This window comes from Psittacula echo, assembly GCF_963264785.1.
Source record: "Psittacula echo genome assembly, chromosome: 2".
Lineage (NCBI taxonomy): Eukaryota > Metazoa > Chordata > Aves > Psittaciformes > Psittacidae > Psittacula > Psittacula echo.
In genome coordinates, this window is record NC_137737.1 from 87186811 (window position 1) to 87203663 (window position 16853).

Below are 16853 nucleotides of genomic sequence, written 5' to 3' on the forward strand. Positions count from 1 at the left end.
AGGGAATTGCAGGAATAACAAACAACTTTGACTCCTCTTTGAGATGATAGATGTATCCTGACTGATGTCCTGTGTCTAAAGAGATGGTTAGGAAGAACTGCTTATTCTATATAATATGTAGAAGAGCAGCCCATCTGCCCTGAGCTTTATGAGTCAGTTATTATTTATCATCTGCAGCAGTTGCATCTAACAGGATCCTGCTTTTCTATTCAGCTGTATTTACATAAATTCTGCTTGGATTTTAGTGTTTTACGTCTTCTTCTGCGATCAGACTAAGGGTAACTACTTTTTAAAGGTATATGCTATGCAAGTGGCAAGCTAAGCAAGCTTACTTCATTCTTCTCCCTCTATCCTTTAGCTCAAAATAACCACAAACAGATATTACAAGGAATAATAGAGTTCATGGCTCTCACACCCAGTTGTGTTTCTGAGACTGCTTATCACGTATTGGCCTGTGGTGGTAAAACCTTGTATTGTGGCCAGAATCTCCAATTTGTTCTGGACTAAAACCATAAATTCCATTTTTCTTCTAGCTGCCATGTGGTAACAACTTTTGGTATGTGCTGAACAAGGATTACAATTTGGACTGTTGTTTTTAAAGTCAAAATTTTCATGTTCCCATTTTTGCAGCTGTACAGATTCCTTCCACTTTAATCAAAGCTAGGTATAAATAACATTGTTTGTTTTCATTATTGCAATTTTCTATTTTTTTTTTACTTTATTTTATAGTATGGAAGAATGTGAAGCCCTCTGCACACGTCTTGCTATTATGGTCAATGGAAGTTTCAAGTGCCTTGGTTCTCCCCAGCACATTAAAAACAGGTATTATATGTCAACATCAAGCCTTCTGCAGCTACATTCAATTTAAGAGCTGGATAGACACTTTAATAGTGCCAAGGCATAAATACTTATGACTACTAAGCACATATTTCTTTTCCTGCCGTAAACTGAAGCTAAAAAAGAGCCAATTAGGATATCTTAGCAAGCTAAATTGATACATGGTATTGCTAAAATGCTTTGTAGTCTGCACTGGTAATTGAAAAAGACAGATCTGTATCTAAAATGAAGCACTTCTGCACTCAACCTGAGAAGTATGTTGTGAGAATTCAACACGTTGAGATGAAATACACTTTGGTTCCTTGAGAGGATTTCTTTTAACAGGAAGAAGTGCTTTTAACAGGTTAGAAGCCAGTAAGACAAGGTACTTTGAACCATCTCTGTTTTCTGTTGATTTCACTGGCAATTGCAGATATTTATGCTATGTATTCTGCATCCTTTTCCTGGTGAGCATGAACCTCTCTTCTGCTTGAACTCTGTTCATGAATTAATTTAATATTTGTTAATGAGGATGTTCATTTAGAGGATGGGCTCAAACCACCATAGAGGAAACAAGACCAGAAGCTGAGGGAAAAGTTGCTGCAACTTATAGCTATAACACTTACATTCAGTAATAAGTAGAATTTTATGACACCCAGACAGTCAGTTGTGTAAAATTATACAGCTCATTTACAAGCAGTGATGCTACACTGCTTTGTACTAGCTCAGCATTTAGCACTCTTTAAGTGCAGACAATGTAAACAAGCTCTACAGAAATGTTTAGGAATTGCTGTCTGTCACAGTTATTGGACAGAAGTTATCTGTGTCTCGGACAACTTCTTGTCCCCTGAGGGCACTTTTGGCTTTCTGTTCTCCCCTTTGGGTACAACTTCAGGCCCTTGTTTTGCAGCTGCACTAGGATGACAAGCCTGATTCACATTTACTTTAATAAGCTCTCTCCTTCCAAGGGATTTTTTTGTTTGTTTTTTTTTTTTGAGTTTTGTTTGTTTGTTTGTTTGTTTGTTTTTGTTTTTAATCAAGACAAACTTTAAGCTAGGGATCTTAAAAACTGGATGGTAAAAAAAATAAATTGAAGTCTGCAGGTATATTTTGGCTAGTTCTGTGTGATCATAACCTTCTTTTCATGTTTGGATACATTTCAGAGAGTAGTTGCTTCAGTTTCTGGAGGCATGAGAAGTCAATCACTCTTTAACAGTTTCTGCTTCTTTTGTACCTAGCTTTTTGCCTTTGCCATCTTGTCGCTTATTCTCAAGTTTCATAGCACAGAGTGGCCTGTTGTCCCACTTGCTGGAGTGCTTTAGCTGGAGTGCACACACCCTTTGTTCCTTTCTGCCCTGGTTTCAGACACTTTCACAGTAAGACATAGATATCTGTAGAGGACAATGCAGACGTCGGACAGCTGAAAGTGCTTTTTGAAGATGTACATGTCTCCTAACAAGGGAAAATGGCATTTCTTGGGCACTTCACTTGAGTGCATAAAGTTAGCTGGGATAAATATGCGTCTCCACTTTTTATGTTTCAGATTCTCTAGAGTGAGTATGCACCTCTGTCTTCTTAGCTTGAGCCTTGAAAGGATAAAATCAGACATTCCAAAAAGGCTACCTTTGTGTCTGTCTTCCCAGTGACTTTGTCAATGTTTTGCCTTTCCTGATGTTTCCTTTAGGAGCATCTTTTCATCTACCTTCTTAGGAAGCAAGACATCGTAAGCATACTCATAAAAATAGGACAGCTATTTCTCAATTTGCTGCACTGTCTCTGTAGATACACCTGTTTCAGATCACAGTAAGTGAATCAGTGCAGAAGAATAAGCTATATGACATGCTGGAAATATCTTCCACTTAATTCCGAAGGTATCAAGACATTCATAGATCAGCCATTCAAGCATTAAGGCTGTATGAGCATCTCTCTTAAATTCTCCAAAGCAAGGTCATGCTAAGAATGTTTGGCAGTCATATTCATAGCAATTATTTGTTTAAAATCATTGTAAAGTAAAAAAAGAAAAAAACAAAAGCAGCACACCTTCTCTCAGTTCAGAATATTTCATACTCTCAGCAGTGTTGTGTTCCTTGTATTGCCATGACAGTTCTTTAATGTGGGTCAGCGACATTCATGTGGGATAATATGTACACTGGATATCAATATTGCTGAGGCTTTCCATATAAACTGTGTAGCTGAAGCTGCACTAAGATTTTTCATTTCAGGTAGGACCAAAATCCCTTTAACTCTTAACTTACTGATTGATTTGGTCTCCAAATTTTCGCAGTTATTGTTCAGGAATCTATTGATTTTTTCTAAAACTCTAGAACCTTTTATTAGGAAAAAAAATCACTAGTTTTATCAAAAGATTTAATGGATTTAATTAAAATCATGCAGTTGTCTGAATTTGCTCTGTCTGCATAATTTATTTTCTTGTTTCTGGGAGCAAAAGCCATGGTAGAGAGCACAGCTGATTGATAAGGTTGGTTGGTTGTTTGGTTTGTTTTAATTAAGAATTAAGCATACAGTTAAAGACATTTCCATGCTTTCTTCAGAAAAATTTGACAAGTGCTGGGGAGCATCCAAACACTGTTCCTGTTACTCCTGTTATTTTGTTGCTTACTTGAGTTCCCAAACTTCCCTCCAATACTTGCCAAGAGAGTACTCTAATGTAAGCTCCAGGTTCACACAACTAATGAAGTAATTCTTAGTAGATTAAGAAAGCTGGTACCTCTGTGTAATACATGTTCCAAACTATTTTGAAGACGATTTCCAGATAACCTGCCATGTTCTTTATGGATGACTTCTGCACCTACATGAGATGCGAAAGGAGGAGAGAAGCAGAATTCTTTTACTTACTACTCCAAAAAAAAAAAAAAAACATTGAAATTGTTAAGCTTTAAATTATTTTAATATTTTCATTTTCTCGCTTTCTGCTCTACCTATGAACATGGTGAAAACTTCCAGGACTTGAAAAAGTAATCAGTTACTCCTTGCTTCCCATTTTCCTTTCCTCTCTATGATGTAATAGCCCTATCATTCTTGCTGCCATACAGAGGAAAACATCGCTCCTTTGAAAGCGAGAGACCATAAGGATTTCTAAATCTACTATTAGGTAACTCATATTATCAGAAGAATGCTATCCTTAGCAGCCATCTCCATTGATACAGTCACTAGTCAGTTCTATTTTTCAGTGTTTCCCTGCAATTAGCACTGTCTAGTGTACTTGTCTCTGGCACCATCTCACAGTAAAAACCCCATCAACTGACATTTTGTTTAACAAAACTGTTCCATGAAGCAATGTGAGTGAAAGAACACACAAGCAAAATTGATTTTGCTACATCTGATTTAATCAAAATTACTTGTACTGTAATTTTTTTTTTTTATGATTTGTGTTCTATGTGTGTGAATGAATTAAGCCAGCAATATGCATATTTGTAATAACAGGCAAGAATGGCACTAGAATAGATTAATGGGGGCCATATTTTTAGATTATTGTGGGTTTTGTTAGATTTTCCACCTTTTTTTTTTTAAATTTCTCGTATAAGCAGCTCTTGATATCCTCTTTCTGTCTTCAATTTATTTCTACAAATCAAATTGACCAAATATTTTAAAATCAAATGCAAGTGATCTGATCTATCTTTGAAGACTGGAAGAAGGAAAGAAATTCAAACACTCTATGAACACTTAAACCAAAAAAACCTTTCATATAGCATTTATTTATGATAGAATGAGTCCTGTATTGTTAGAACTAATAGCGGGAACATATTTTGATATTACATGTGATCACATTGGCATGTCTTAAGATTATTTTTTTTCTTCCTTTAAATGTAGCTACATCCACTAAAAAGACATTATTTCTTCCCTGCCTGGCAATTCTGTCTGTCTTGATGAAAATCCTCAGAATTGCTTTATTTGCTTGTCTTTTGGTACCATTCCAGCCTGTAAAGTCTAGATTATGATCACCTTTTTGATGGATCTGTGATGAAGGCTTAATGGGTCTTCCTTGGGGCCCTGTTAAATTTGATTCTTTGCTGTGGTGGGAAGTTTCAAGGATTCAGCTTTCTCTCTCACTAATGCTTTCAGCCCTTGGCAGATGTGAAAGACCATAATCTTGGACTGAATACAGCTTTGTCAGATGGAACAAAATTCTGCGATGAAGGGTATGGGTGAGCTCCAGAAAGATGCTAATGTGAAACATTAAAGCTTCATAGGGATATAAAAAGTAACAAAGCTTCTAATGTGTGAGACTTGATTCATTTTTCCAGCTTCTGTGTCTCTTACAAAATGCTCATCCAAAAATGTCTTCCAGCTACAAATGTAAGTGTTCGGGTTTCAGCTCCCAACCTCCCAACTGTTGAGCCCTGACTATATTTATCTATGTATAAACAGATTTAAAGTGCTCTCAAATGTTTCTCAGGAGAATAATAAGTGTTGGACTTCTTTAGAAAGGTCTATTGTTGTGGGTGCCAAATTTCTGAATAATGCAAAGAAAGGTGTTAGCTGAAAAGAATGAACTGAAGGGCAATTTCAAAAAAGTTTTCATCTTAGTTCTGGATATAATTCATATGAAATAGATGTGTCCATAGTTGTGCCTGTTGAAATTTCAGAAGACTCCTGCCAACTGAACCATTTGATTGAAATTGTGAATGGATGACATTTAAATGCTCTCTCCAGTATTCTCCATTATACCTAATGGTTCTTTAAAAATTCACAGAAGCATTTCCATGTTAGATACAGCTGGCCAGTTCTCTGGGAACAACAGTTTGAATACTATCCTTCATTTTAGGACCATCTGGACAGACTTCTCATAACTGAAAAACTCATACCAATTTGTCAAGTTCTGGACACACATCAAGTCTTTGCTCAAATTTTATCAGCAAGCCATCTGATTAAATTACCTAACAATTAATCCATTTGTTATAGCAGAGTCAGAATGGAAAATCTGTTGGTGAGCTATTTACACTTTGCCATTTTTTTAAAGGTTTCTTGGGAATATTTTATTGCTTTTCTCAAACTCACACATTTAGATTTTTTTAAGTCGAAAAGAGAGGAATATGTCTGAAGATCTCATCAATATTTAAGCCTCCAGTGAGCACAGTGTTATGCTAACAGACATAGCCACAGTAAGTTTCTTACATACCATAAAATATAGAAATAGATATAATTTTTATTCTTGTCAACTAGAAAACAAACTCGTTTGGAACATGAAAAATGTATCAAAGGAGTGGACGTGTATTCGTGTAATATAGGTATTAGTTTATCTTCCCAGAAGAAAATTTGAAGAGTTCCTACTGCTTTAAAAACACACAGATTGAGAGTTCAGAAATGAGCAATATCTTTGCACTCTTATAAAACTTTATGCAACATTAATTCAGCCCTACTGTGAGTGTGCATGCATTAGATTGCTCTTCTTTTTGGTAATTTTATAGTGTTTTTTCCACAGGATGCTGTACTACATCTGTGTACATGTTCATTCAATGAGCAGCGGCTAATTTAATAAAGATTTCATATTCTCCTCTTTGCCCAGTATGTGATCTCTGTACTGTTTTTACTAGGCACTTTTCAAACCTGTCTCTAAATACAGTATTTTCAACATTCACTGGAGTAATTCTTCATAAATACCAATATTGAGGTTTTCCACAATATTTCTGGGAATCTGGGTTTAAAATAATTATTCCTATTTTATAGGAGAGTAACTGAAGCATGGTGCTAAAGTTAAAAGGGTTTTAACTTTAAATACACTGAGCAGTGTATGGCTAAATATTCCCTGTTTGTTTAACACTGCATTCAAAGTACAATGACAATGACTCTTACCTTCACCTGTACCTGTGGATGTTTCTGAAAATACTGTGAATGACTTTTGCAAAAAGGAGCCCTAGGTCTCAAGGTGGGCCCTTAGCAAGATAGGAAAGCAGTAGTAAAAATTGTGTCTGAATGAGTTACCACAGATCACACAGGTGTACTGGGCTGGAAGGGTAGCATTCTGTTTCCCAGGGACATACCAGAACCATAAAGCACTTTCTTTCCTTTTCTCATCAACCTGCTGTCTTCTTTGCAACATTTTCATATGCTGCAGCAAATAAAGCCACTTGTCTGAGCATATACCTTGTACCTCCATATAAGGCATTTATTACAAGAATTTCATGAAGAGATGCTATGTTAATAATGCAAATATACCAGTGGTTTAAATTTTAATTTCACAGCTGGTCTCCATTCTGGCACTTGAGAATTTGACCTTGAAGTGTTGATAAGGTCCTTATAATAGATGTTTTAGTGTGTAATATCCTGATTCTTATTTTTTTAAGAAACTCACTTGAAAAGCAGTATGCCAGAAAACAGGAACAGCAACACAATGATAATGTTACTTCCTCCCATTTTTTTCACTGGTGAGGCCAAGAAGGTACTTTGAGGAAGCAGTTTTTGTTCTTTGTAGGCTGCACCATCAGCCTTGCCCAGAATTACAGTGCTGCCATTCCTGTATCTCTGGGAATGTAATGTATAAATAATACAATAGTATCAGATCTCTCATACTTGCCTGTATGTGCAGACATACAAGATCATATACAGACAGATTTTGTGTGCGCCTGTATAATCAATTAGCAAGATTTTCTGAGGGATTTACCACGCATTTGGAAATCACACCTAAGCTCAAAGATGCCTGTGTTTGGAGAGCAAGGCAAAGTTGTATCCTGAATTGCTTATAACCTGAGGTTGACATTATTATAGCAATGTTCATGTTAAATACTGAAATTAACTTTAGACGGCTTGATATGAAGGCCTGGAGTGTGTGTGAACAAATAGTACATGCACAATATACTTGAACAAGTGTTACTTGTTGTTTTAATAACTGTTTTCATGTTTCTATTGTTACCCTGGAAAAATCATAATAAATTAAAAAATGATGAAACAAAATCTATGAGTAGTATATAAAAGACAGTTTTTATAATTTATTTATGTCTGTTTGCATCTAATTGTATTTTTATCTGTTCAGCAACACTGATATTTTTCTGAATAATTGCAGAAGGATTTACATTTTGCAGTGACAGTATATTCTCATTTGATTTTAGTTTTTAAAAACCAAACCAACAAAGCAACTATTTCAAATTTCTTCCTTCCTAGATATTGTCTTTATCTCCCACTTAATAGATGAAAAAATAAATCTATTGGATGATTTAAAATGATCTTAAACTGTGATTTGTTTTATTTGTTTTAATAATTTTATTTCAATTTTTTTTCAATGTTTTTCAAAGTGATTTACTTTCAGTGTTGTTTTTGTTCTCTTTGTAAATTGTACTTGTTTCTAGGGCTGTAAGGAGAATGACCTGAATCTGTATGCCATGATCCCGCAATCATACTGAAATAGCTATGTTAGCTTGCCTAGATGAGGGTTATTCACTTAGGGAAAGTAGAACTGTATCTGTCTAGAAATGAATGTAAACCAAAGCAGAGGGGCAGACAGCAGCACAACAAATAATTCCTCCTCTTTGATTTATGGCATATATTCTAAAAAAGATGCACTTCCCTGCAGACATTAAGTGCCAATGTTCTTTTTATTGTTTTTTATTTTGTCATCCAATAATGTAATTTTGAAGTAATCTTTTGATCAATCAGGCTAGCACATACATAAAGTATGCACTTTATATTTCTATCAGTAAACTTGCCGGGAGCTGTGTATATATATAGCACAACTTTTTTTTTTTGTGTATATATATAGCACAACATTCTTCAGGAAATTAAATCTTTGATGAGTGGAATAAAAGCATATGGATGATTAGATGCTTTTCTTATTCATCAGAGTTTAGGAAATAGAGCCATGTTCTTGATTTCCTGAGGTTATACTCAGCAATTTTTACTGGGGTAGAAAACACATGGTAAATGGGCTTTGGGAAGAGTGTGATTCCACGGAGTGGTCATTCTGGGCTCTGCTGTAAAAACAGTGGTTTCTAGGTTTTGTTTTGTTCATCTGCAGACTTTCTTTTTCACTCTTCACAGATAACAGGATTTCATGGTTCAAGCTTCAGAAAACCCTTGGTTAGTATTTCTAGGGAACCCCTGTGAGGAGCCAAGTGTAGGTTCAGCTGTGTCTCCATAAGACACTGTGTTTCAGCAACTACTCTTCTTGTCCCTATTCCAGTCTGTGGACCAGGACCTCTAAGGAATGGGCAGAAGGGAGCATTGAGAAGTTACTATTACTTGATCTGCCCTAAGTAGCAACTCCTGTACTTGGTATTTATGAGAATTCTCAGCTTTTGGGCAACTAAAATCACTTACATTTCCATTGCAAGGCTAGAATGAGAACCAGGAAAAAGCAGCGAGGGGAACTTCCTCATCAGTATAGATATGGCTATATTTTATTCTAGTATGTGACTGCAGCTTGCATAGACACCTATCTGATGTAGTTTAATATCCTCTGTCTTTGTACTGCTGGTTGTGTGGCTGTGAAACTGTATTATGGGCTGCAAAACCCTTGAGAACTGAGAAGCCATTTGGGTGATTAGCCAAGGGTGGCTGACTTCCTCTCTGTGATATTTACACTGAAACAACCGTGAGGTCAGATCAAAGACCTGTCTAGCTCAGTATTCTCTCTTTAACAGCACCCAGGAGGGAAAAGTGCAGGAACAAGATAAGCACATGAAATTACTTTTCCACATTACTTAACCACCCTTTGGCAATTTGTTGCTTAGAGGCTTCCTAACCAGGGGTGATTTTAGTGGACTGCTATCTCCGTCCAGTGAACTTCTTTAATCTCTTATTCAACTCATGTCATATTCTGGCATTCAGCACATCCTGTGTCAATAAGTTATACAGTTTTCTTATGTGCTGTAAGGAAAATTACTTCCTCTTACCAGTTTTGCATTGCATTTCTTATAATTTAATTTCACGCCCCCTGTTCTTGCATGAGAAGTATAGGAGAGTGAAGAATCATTCCTCAGTTGCATTCCTTAGCTCATTCATGATTCTGGGCTCTGTAAAAACATCTTTCTACCACCTCAGTGTCTTTCTTCGATCTATTTTGTAATTTCTGATATGGAATTCCTTGTTGCCATTTTATGTTCCTTTTGTTCCCTTGTTATCTAGCTGAACTGCTCAGCTTGCTTGAGGACCTATGTAATTAAAGGTATGGAGCTCTTGAATGTGTTTTGTAGTCCTAAGTAAGCTCATGCTTCTGCAGCTGGTGCTGTTGTTAATGCTCAAGTTAATTAGTTTACAATCAGTCTGGGAATTTATATTTTATTTTCAGTCTCAGGATGGCATTTTAGAGAGTAAAGCACTCAGTAAGTAATACTTTCAGAACCACTAATGAGGTGAAAGTCAAGTGTGAACAACTAGTTTGAGGGAGAAGAGGAAGGACAGAGAGGAAAAATACCTTTTGTTAGAATATGTGGGTTTGTGTGTATGTATACACACATAGAAATGCAGGTGTTGTTAAAATAATGTGGAAATTAGCAGTGGAAAATATCTTTGTTGAATAGCTTTGAAGAGATGGTTCTTTTGTAGCAGATGGCTGCTGAGCAGGTGTGCTGGCTCAACTTGCTCCATTTTAATGGTAATGTTTCCCTCCTTAGGTCTTGAACTATCAGGTGCTAAAGGTTTGATCCTAAAAGTGCTAATCAAACCAGATTGTGCTTTTCTCTATAATTCCATTTTGGGATTCTGAACTAATTATATTGTCTGAGTCAGAGAGGAAAACAGTGAAAAAAATGGTCAACTCAGTTTCCATTGCCTTAGTGTGCTCTTGAAAGCAGCTTCCTGATTATAGCAAGGTAAAATGCTTACTGCTGATCAGCTTACTCTATGTGGGGAGCTCTTATAATAAAATAAATTATAAAATCAAGGTATAGAAGCATCATAATTTGACTTGTCAAAAGAAAAAAAAAATCTTTTAAAGCTTTCTATTTGTACCACACTGGTGTTTATGCTATTCGCAATTTAGATTAAATCCAAGTTGCACAGACTCTCTGTCTTTGCTAATCAGAATTTTGATTCATTTTCTTTGGAAACTTCATTGCATACAACAATTTCATTTTATGAGACTGTTGAGCATCTCCATAAGCCAGCATTTTTCAAACCATAATTCAATGGTGACTGCATAGAGGTGCCAAAAACCTGGTCAGAATCAATCTCTTTTAAAATGTTGCCTCATGTTGGCTGTCAACTAAACTGAACACCCATGTTAACTATATCTATCTTTGTAACATCTTTTTTCATTGTCACACGTATTGTTCCAGGGGTGATGCTATGCATTTAAAACATTTAATTAGGGATATATTATGTTTTAGTAAATCACTCCAAAGGAAATCAGCCAGCCACTGCTTTGAATTCCACATTATTTTGGATCTTTTTGGTGTAACAGCACTGTTCACCTGTCAGGTCACACTTCCTAGAGTATATTCGGTACCCCGTGGTTTGTACCCAATAGGATTTTATTCATATAACGTCATTCAAGAACCAGCAAGCAGGACCCTGCATCAGGAATGCTTCTTCTTACTCCATTTCAAGCGCTTCAGGGGTTGCGTTTGACTTCAATTAAAAAAAAAAAAAAAAGAAACCTCCAAAAAAACCCTAAATTAATTGATTTGAAATGGTGCAGAAGCTGCCACTGTCATACCTAAAGTGTAGCAGCTATGGTTTTATTCTAGACAAAGGAATAGGATTTTTGTCTGAGAAGATCCTTGGAAATTTTATTTTGAATTGATGTGAAATTCTGAATAGAATAAAATCTGCAGTCTAGAATTTTTCATTTTTAAAACTTGCCCTGCTCTGAAATCAGTGAAGACTTTATTGTTTTATTCCAGCAGATGTTCTGATCCAAAGCAAAGTAAAAGTTAAAGGCTTTACATTGCTATACATGTATTATCGATGAGGAACATGTGGTGCTTCACGTGAAGTATTTTGCTGGAAGTCATTCAGACAGTGGTTAAACTGGATATATGTCTCAGAATAGTCCTTTCCATTTTTTATTACATTTTGATTGAAATTCTGTAGACATTTTTTCTGTATTGGAAAAGGGCAGCATCATAGAGCATGCTGTGTTATATACTTCTACCTTGATCGCATGAAAATGTGCTTCACTTCTGTCAGATCCAATTAACCCAGCTTCTTCCCTGAATCACAAGCTGTACACAGAAAACACACAGGAAAGGTGAGTACTGGCATGAGGGAGGATAGACATGCACAGGATAGACACTAGAAACCAAATAACTGGAGTAAAGGAATTGTGGAGATGGAGAATGAAAAGCAAGTAATGATGGAGTGAAGGATGTAGGGGTGGTGGTCTGTGGGAAGACAGAGGAAGTGGTGAGTTTCTGAGGGGATGTCAGCTGTGCTGTCTGAGCTCCATCTCCCTCTGCCAGATCTGCCTTTCCATTGCTTATCAGCAACAGAGAACAGTGGCAGCAGAAGAAAGCTCTTCTGACTTGGCTTCTGGAATTAACCAAGGAGTTGAACCCAAAGAGAGGACATGTAGCCACAAAAGAGGGCTAAGAGGGAAGAGGTGCTGCAGCAACCCCCTGTCGCCCTATTTCCCTGCTGAGCTCTGCCCTTGCACTTTGCTCTGGGAACTGATGCAGCCTAACTTCCATTGCTTAAGCAATGTGCAGAAGAATATGGTTGCCATTTCAGTGTTTATGGGCTTATTGCAATTTCTTCAACTAAATATTAGCAGTGAGAAAATGTAATAAAAGGTAATGTGTCGGTTAGATTGCCTGTACTTAACTTTTATCACATGTATATTGAGAAAGTGAACTTCATTTCCTAAATTATTTCAAGAGAGATTGTGTGGCCATAGAGCTAAAGAAAATTCATTAACTTTGCCATCTCCCTAAATACTCTTGTACTTGCCTTTGCTTATCTGTAAAACAGAGTTATACTCACATTGCTGAAACAAGTATATGAATATGCAGATTTGTTAAAAGATTTGAAAAATAGAGCTATGCCCATTTTTCTTATTAGAAAAATAAAAGGATTGTTTTTTCTTGTGTATTTGTAATCTTCACAGCATTTTGTTAACTATTTAAAGCAATACAGTGAAGCATAGTTTAGATAACAGAAGATCACGTACATTTAAATAGAGAAAAATCTCGTAGTAGTTAAAACATAGGAATAACGTATTTTTTTTGTTGCTGTTTTGTTATCATTAATTTAACAACTTTCTCGTTGAAATTTTGTTGTTCAATAGTGTAATACTGGAATCATAGTGATAATACAGTAGGTATAAATGAAATTACTTGACATAATCATTGGAAAATCAATCAAAGCAAATGTTTTTCCTGGCTTCATAGTGTAGACAAATGGATTTATGTTTCTGTGTGTTGCTCTCAGGTTTGGAGATGGTTACGCTGTCAAGGTTTGGTTTAGTAAAGATATAAGCTATCAAAGACTGATTTTGGACTGTCTACAGCTGCACTTTCCTGGAACACAGTTTAAGGTACAGTTAAAACTCATCATCATAGTAATGTTTCTGTGGCAGGATTAAGTATGGGCTAGTAAGAACAATATATACACATTTGGATATGTTGACCTTTTTAGAATTATTATATATGAATATTTATTCTCCAATTACAGAAATCTGAAAAATCTGACTTGTGATATTGATTGAAGCAACTCAAACATTTAGGCAATGTAAACAGGCCCTTCCTCTGAGTGAAAATTTCTTTTGTTTTTATTCTTGATGAAGCTGCACTTGCATATGTGGTCTCCTGAGGTGTGAGTGCAGTGTAGTCACTGAATATTTGAGTGCTTTCTCATAAGAAATTATGATGAAATTATCCACAGATTATAATTTTCAGTCTTTATTGAGAGTCTTTCATTTGATACGAAGCCTTACAAAAGACCTATGGTAATTACACTCCAAGAAGAACTCCTAAAGGCCTTTAATTATTTTGGTTTGGTTTTTACTTTATCCAAGTTTAGAAAAAAAAAATCATGTAAAACTATGACTACCTTAGTTACAAACCTATTTTATAGAATCGTAGATTGTTTTGGGCTTGAAAGGGCCATAGAGATCACTTAGTTCTTACCCCCCTGCCATGGTCAGGGACACCTTCTACTAGACCAGGCTGCCCAAAGCTCCGTAAAGCCTGGCCTTGAGCACTGCAAGGGATGGGGCAGCCGCAGCTTCTCTAGGCAACCAGTTCCGGTGCCTCACCACCCTGACAGTAAAGAATTACTTCCTTATATCTAATCTAAATCTCCCCTCTTTCAATTTAAAGCTATTCCCCTTGTCCTATCACTACATGCCTTTGTAAAAAGTCCCTCTCCAGCTTTCTTGCAGGCCTCCTTTAGGTACTGGGAGGCTGCTTTAAGGGCTCCCCAGAGCCTTCTATTGTCGAGGCTGGACAGCCTGTTCTTTCAGGCTGTCTTCGTAGGAAAGATGCATATACACTGATTGTGTATATGTCTGTAAGTGTGTGTTTGCTCAACCTTTACCCAGACTGATTGTAACAGTACTAGTCTGTTAAATTAAAAGCCCATAGAATAAAACTGTCCTAAACTAATGCAATCTTTTAATGAGATTAACAAAAGGTTATCTCAGAACATACACAAAATGTGTGCCCTGAATATGAACATTTCTTTATAATAAAACAATTTAGGCAGAATATATTCTTAAAAGCTCATATTTTTCATGTTAATCTGAAATAAGAGCTTATTGAAGCTAGACTGGTTATAAGCAAATGTAACTTCATCACCATGTGCATTCACTTTTTTCTGGTTTTACCATTTTTTCTTGTTTTAAGGGACAGCATCTTAACCTGCTTGAGTACCATGTGCCACGAAGCCAGGGATGCTTGGCAGAGCTCTTCAGAGTGCTAGAGAATCACAAAGCTTTTCTACAAATCAAACACTACTCCATCAGCCAAACCACATTAGAGCAGGTATATATGTTTTTTTTATTCTCTTTTATGTCTAAATATGCTGTTTATCTTAAGTATTGTTGTAATGGAATACTATATCGTTTGCTGGATTACCCAAATGTATGTGATAAACCATCATTTTCAGGCCATCTCAGGTCTACACAGTAATTTCATGAACCCTGCTGCTTTTACTCTGGAGCATCACAGTAAGCCAGATATTCATACTGTGTGCAAACATAATCAGTGCTTAGATGCACCTCCCAGTCTGTGCAGGAAGAGAATGTGGGGCTGTGAACTGCCATCCATCTCCACAGTTCAAAAGTTGGGATCTTACCAGTGTTCTTGAAAATGGTGAACCAGTTTCTGTATATTGCAGTAAACCTTAGATTTACAGGATAATTTCTTTTGAGAGTTTTCTTCTGATCATGCTGCACATTAGAGAACAGTAGAAATGTACAAGCAGACAGAAAAGATCCCACTACCAGAGACAGTAAAATCCTATTTGGACAAAAAAGAAGAGACATGATGGAAAGGATGGTATTTCTGTGTAGATGTGATATGTTACAGCATCTTCATATGCAACTTCTTGTTACTTATTCTACAAACTGAGTCACATCTAGTCAAAATACTAATTCTCTAGGATAGATGGTGTGAGCTTATTTCTTTTTCCCATGTGCAAATCATTAATTAAGCATTCTGACCTGTACTGATCTATTAACTGCTTGTGAATGATCTGTTCGCTGAATGTCTGACTATAAGGTAATTTCAACCTGTTGATTATTCAGGGCCTTTTTCACTCTGTCTTACTTCCTCTCCACTATTCATGGTGATTCACCATCACCTCAGTCTCACCTACCATTATTTCCTCTCCCTAAGTGACAGTTTTAAAAAGGAAAATAGTTCTTCTGAATAACAAATGCCCTTATAATTTGTCCTGCGTTTTTTCATCTGAATATGATCATTTGAATCAAGAAAAAACATCTTTCCCTCTACACTGCTTGCTGTCAAATAAATAGTTGTGCAATTAAAAAGCTAACAAGGCTTTCCGTAGTAAGATCTGTTGAAAAAAAAAAAACCCAAACAAACTAAAGAGTCACATCAGTTGTTGAATCATTGCTCTACAATATTCAAAAGTATACATTCACCTTAAGATATCTGGGCCCTCAGCTGTGATGGTTATTGATAGAAACAGCAGGCTTAAGTTCTTTAGGTGTGTCATTTCAAAGCAAATTAAAACAACTGTTTCCCACTAACTTGTGCAGCAAGAAAATATAATTTTCATACATAAGTTAGTAACTCATTTTACCATTTTTTTTTGTAATTCATCAACCACTGTGATAGCTGGAGAGTTGATGGGGGTTAATTTCCAGAGTTTACAAAACACATCTCTAGAGGGGTTCTCTCAATATAAACTGTTAATTTATTATGTCACAAAAGCTTAGGAAAGCAACTGAAAATTATCATCATCTTGGCTCCAAAGATTCAGTTCAAGTGCTGTATTTTGAAGGTCCTATTCTTTTTCATATCTTACAGGTATTCATTAATTTTGCTACACAACAGCAGGGAGTCTCGCATTCTTCACAAGAATCTCCTGTTGTTCATCATGACCACCTGCCAGTCTAGACTTAGAACAGGATACAGCTTCAGCAGCATATACGTGTGTGCATGTGTATATATATGCACATTTAACATGTAATAACTTTTCAGCTGTTAACAGTTTGTATATGAGAAACCAATAGTAGAAACGGAGGTGAGTTTGCATCTGTAGGTCATAAGGAATGCTGCCAGTTCTCAGTAAAACATGAAACTGGTTACATGCAGACCCAAAATCAGCTTTTTAATTAACTGGAATTTTATAATATAAAGGCCTTTTTAGTGTAGCTTTGTGTAAAAAAGAGTGATCTGAAATGTTGAAATGTCACAGTGTATAGTAGATTATTTTTGTGGTGACTCTACATTCATTTGACTACAGTAATCTCTTGCATGCGCGCTTAATATTTAACTTTTACATGGCAAGGCAAGAAAACCTCATTGAATGGTAGCAATAGCTAGGCTATCACTCAATATTTATATGTAATAGCACAAAATGAAATTCTTTTGACTTCTGTATTAATTCAGTTCTGTATTGTGAAAAGTTAAATTAGTCTTTTTATTGTATAAATGAGGCGCTATATAAGGTTTTAT

General features: G+C 36.1%; 1 protein-coding gene across 1 annotated transcript in view; it reads left to right on the plus strand.

Annotated features, from left to right (window-relative positions):
* The window catches only part of ABCA13 (ATP binding cassette subfamily A member 13), a gene marked incomplete at both ends in the record, with an annotated part of 183944 nt that extends 167652 nt beyond the window's left edge, over window positions 1–16292 (plus strand). The window contains 4 exons of the mRNA XM_080609685.1: window positions 730–822; window positions 13138–13243; window positions 14553–14690; window positions 16203–16292. Coding sequence (XP_080465811.1) covers window positions 730–822; window positions 13138–13243; window positions 14553–14690; window positions 16203–16292 — 427 coding nt within the window. The remainder of the gene's footprint in view (window positions 1–729; window positions 823–13137; window positions 13244–14552; window positions 14691–16202) is intronic.
* Window positions 16293–16853: the final 561 nt, after the last annotated feature.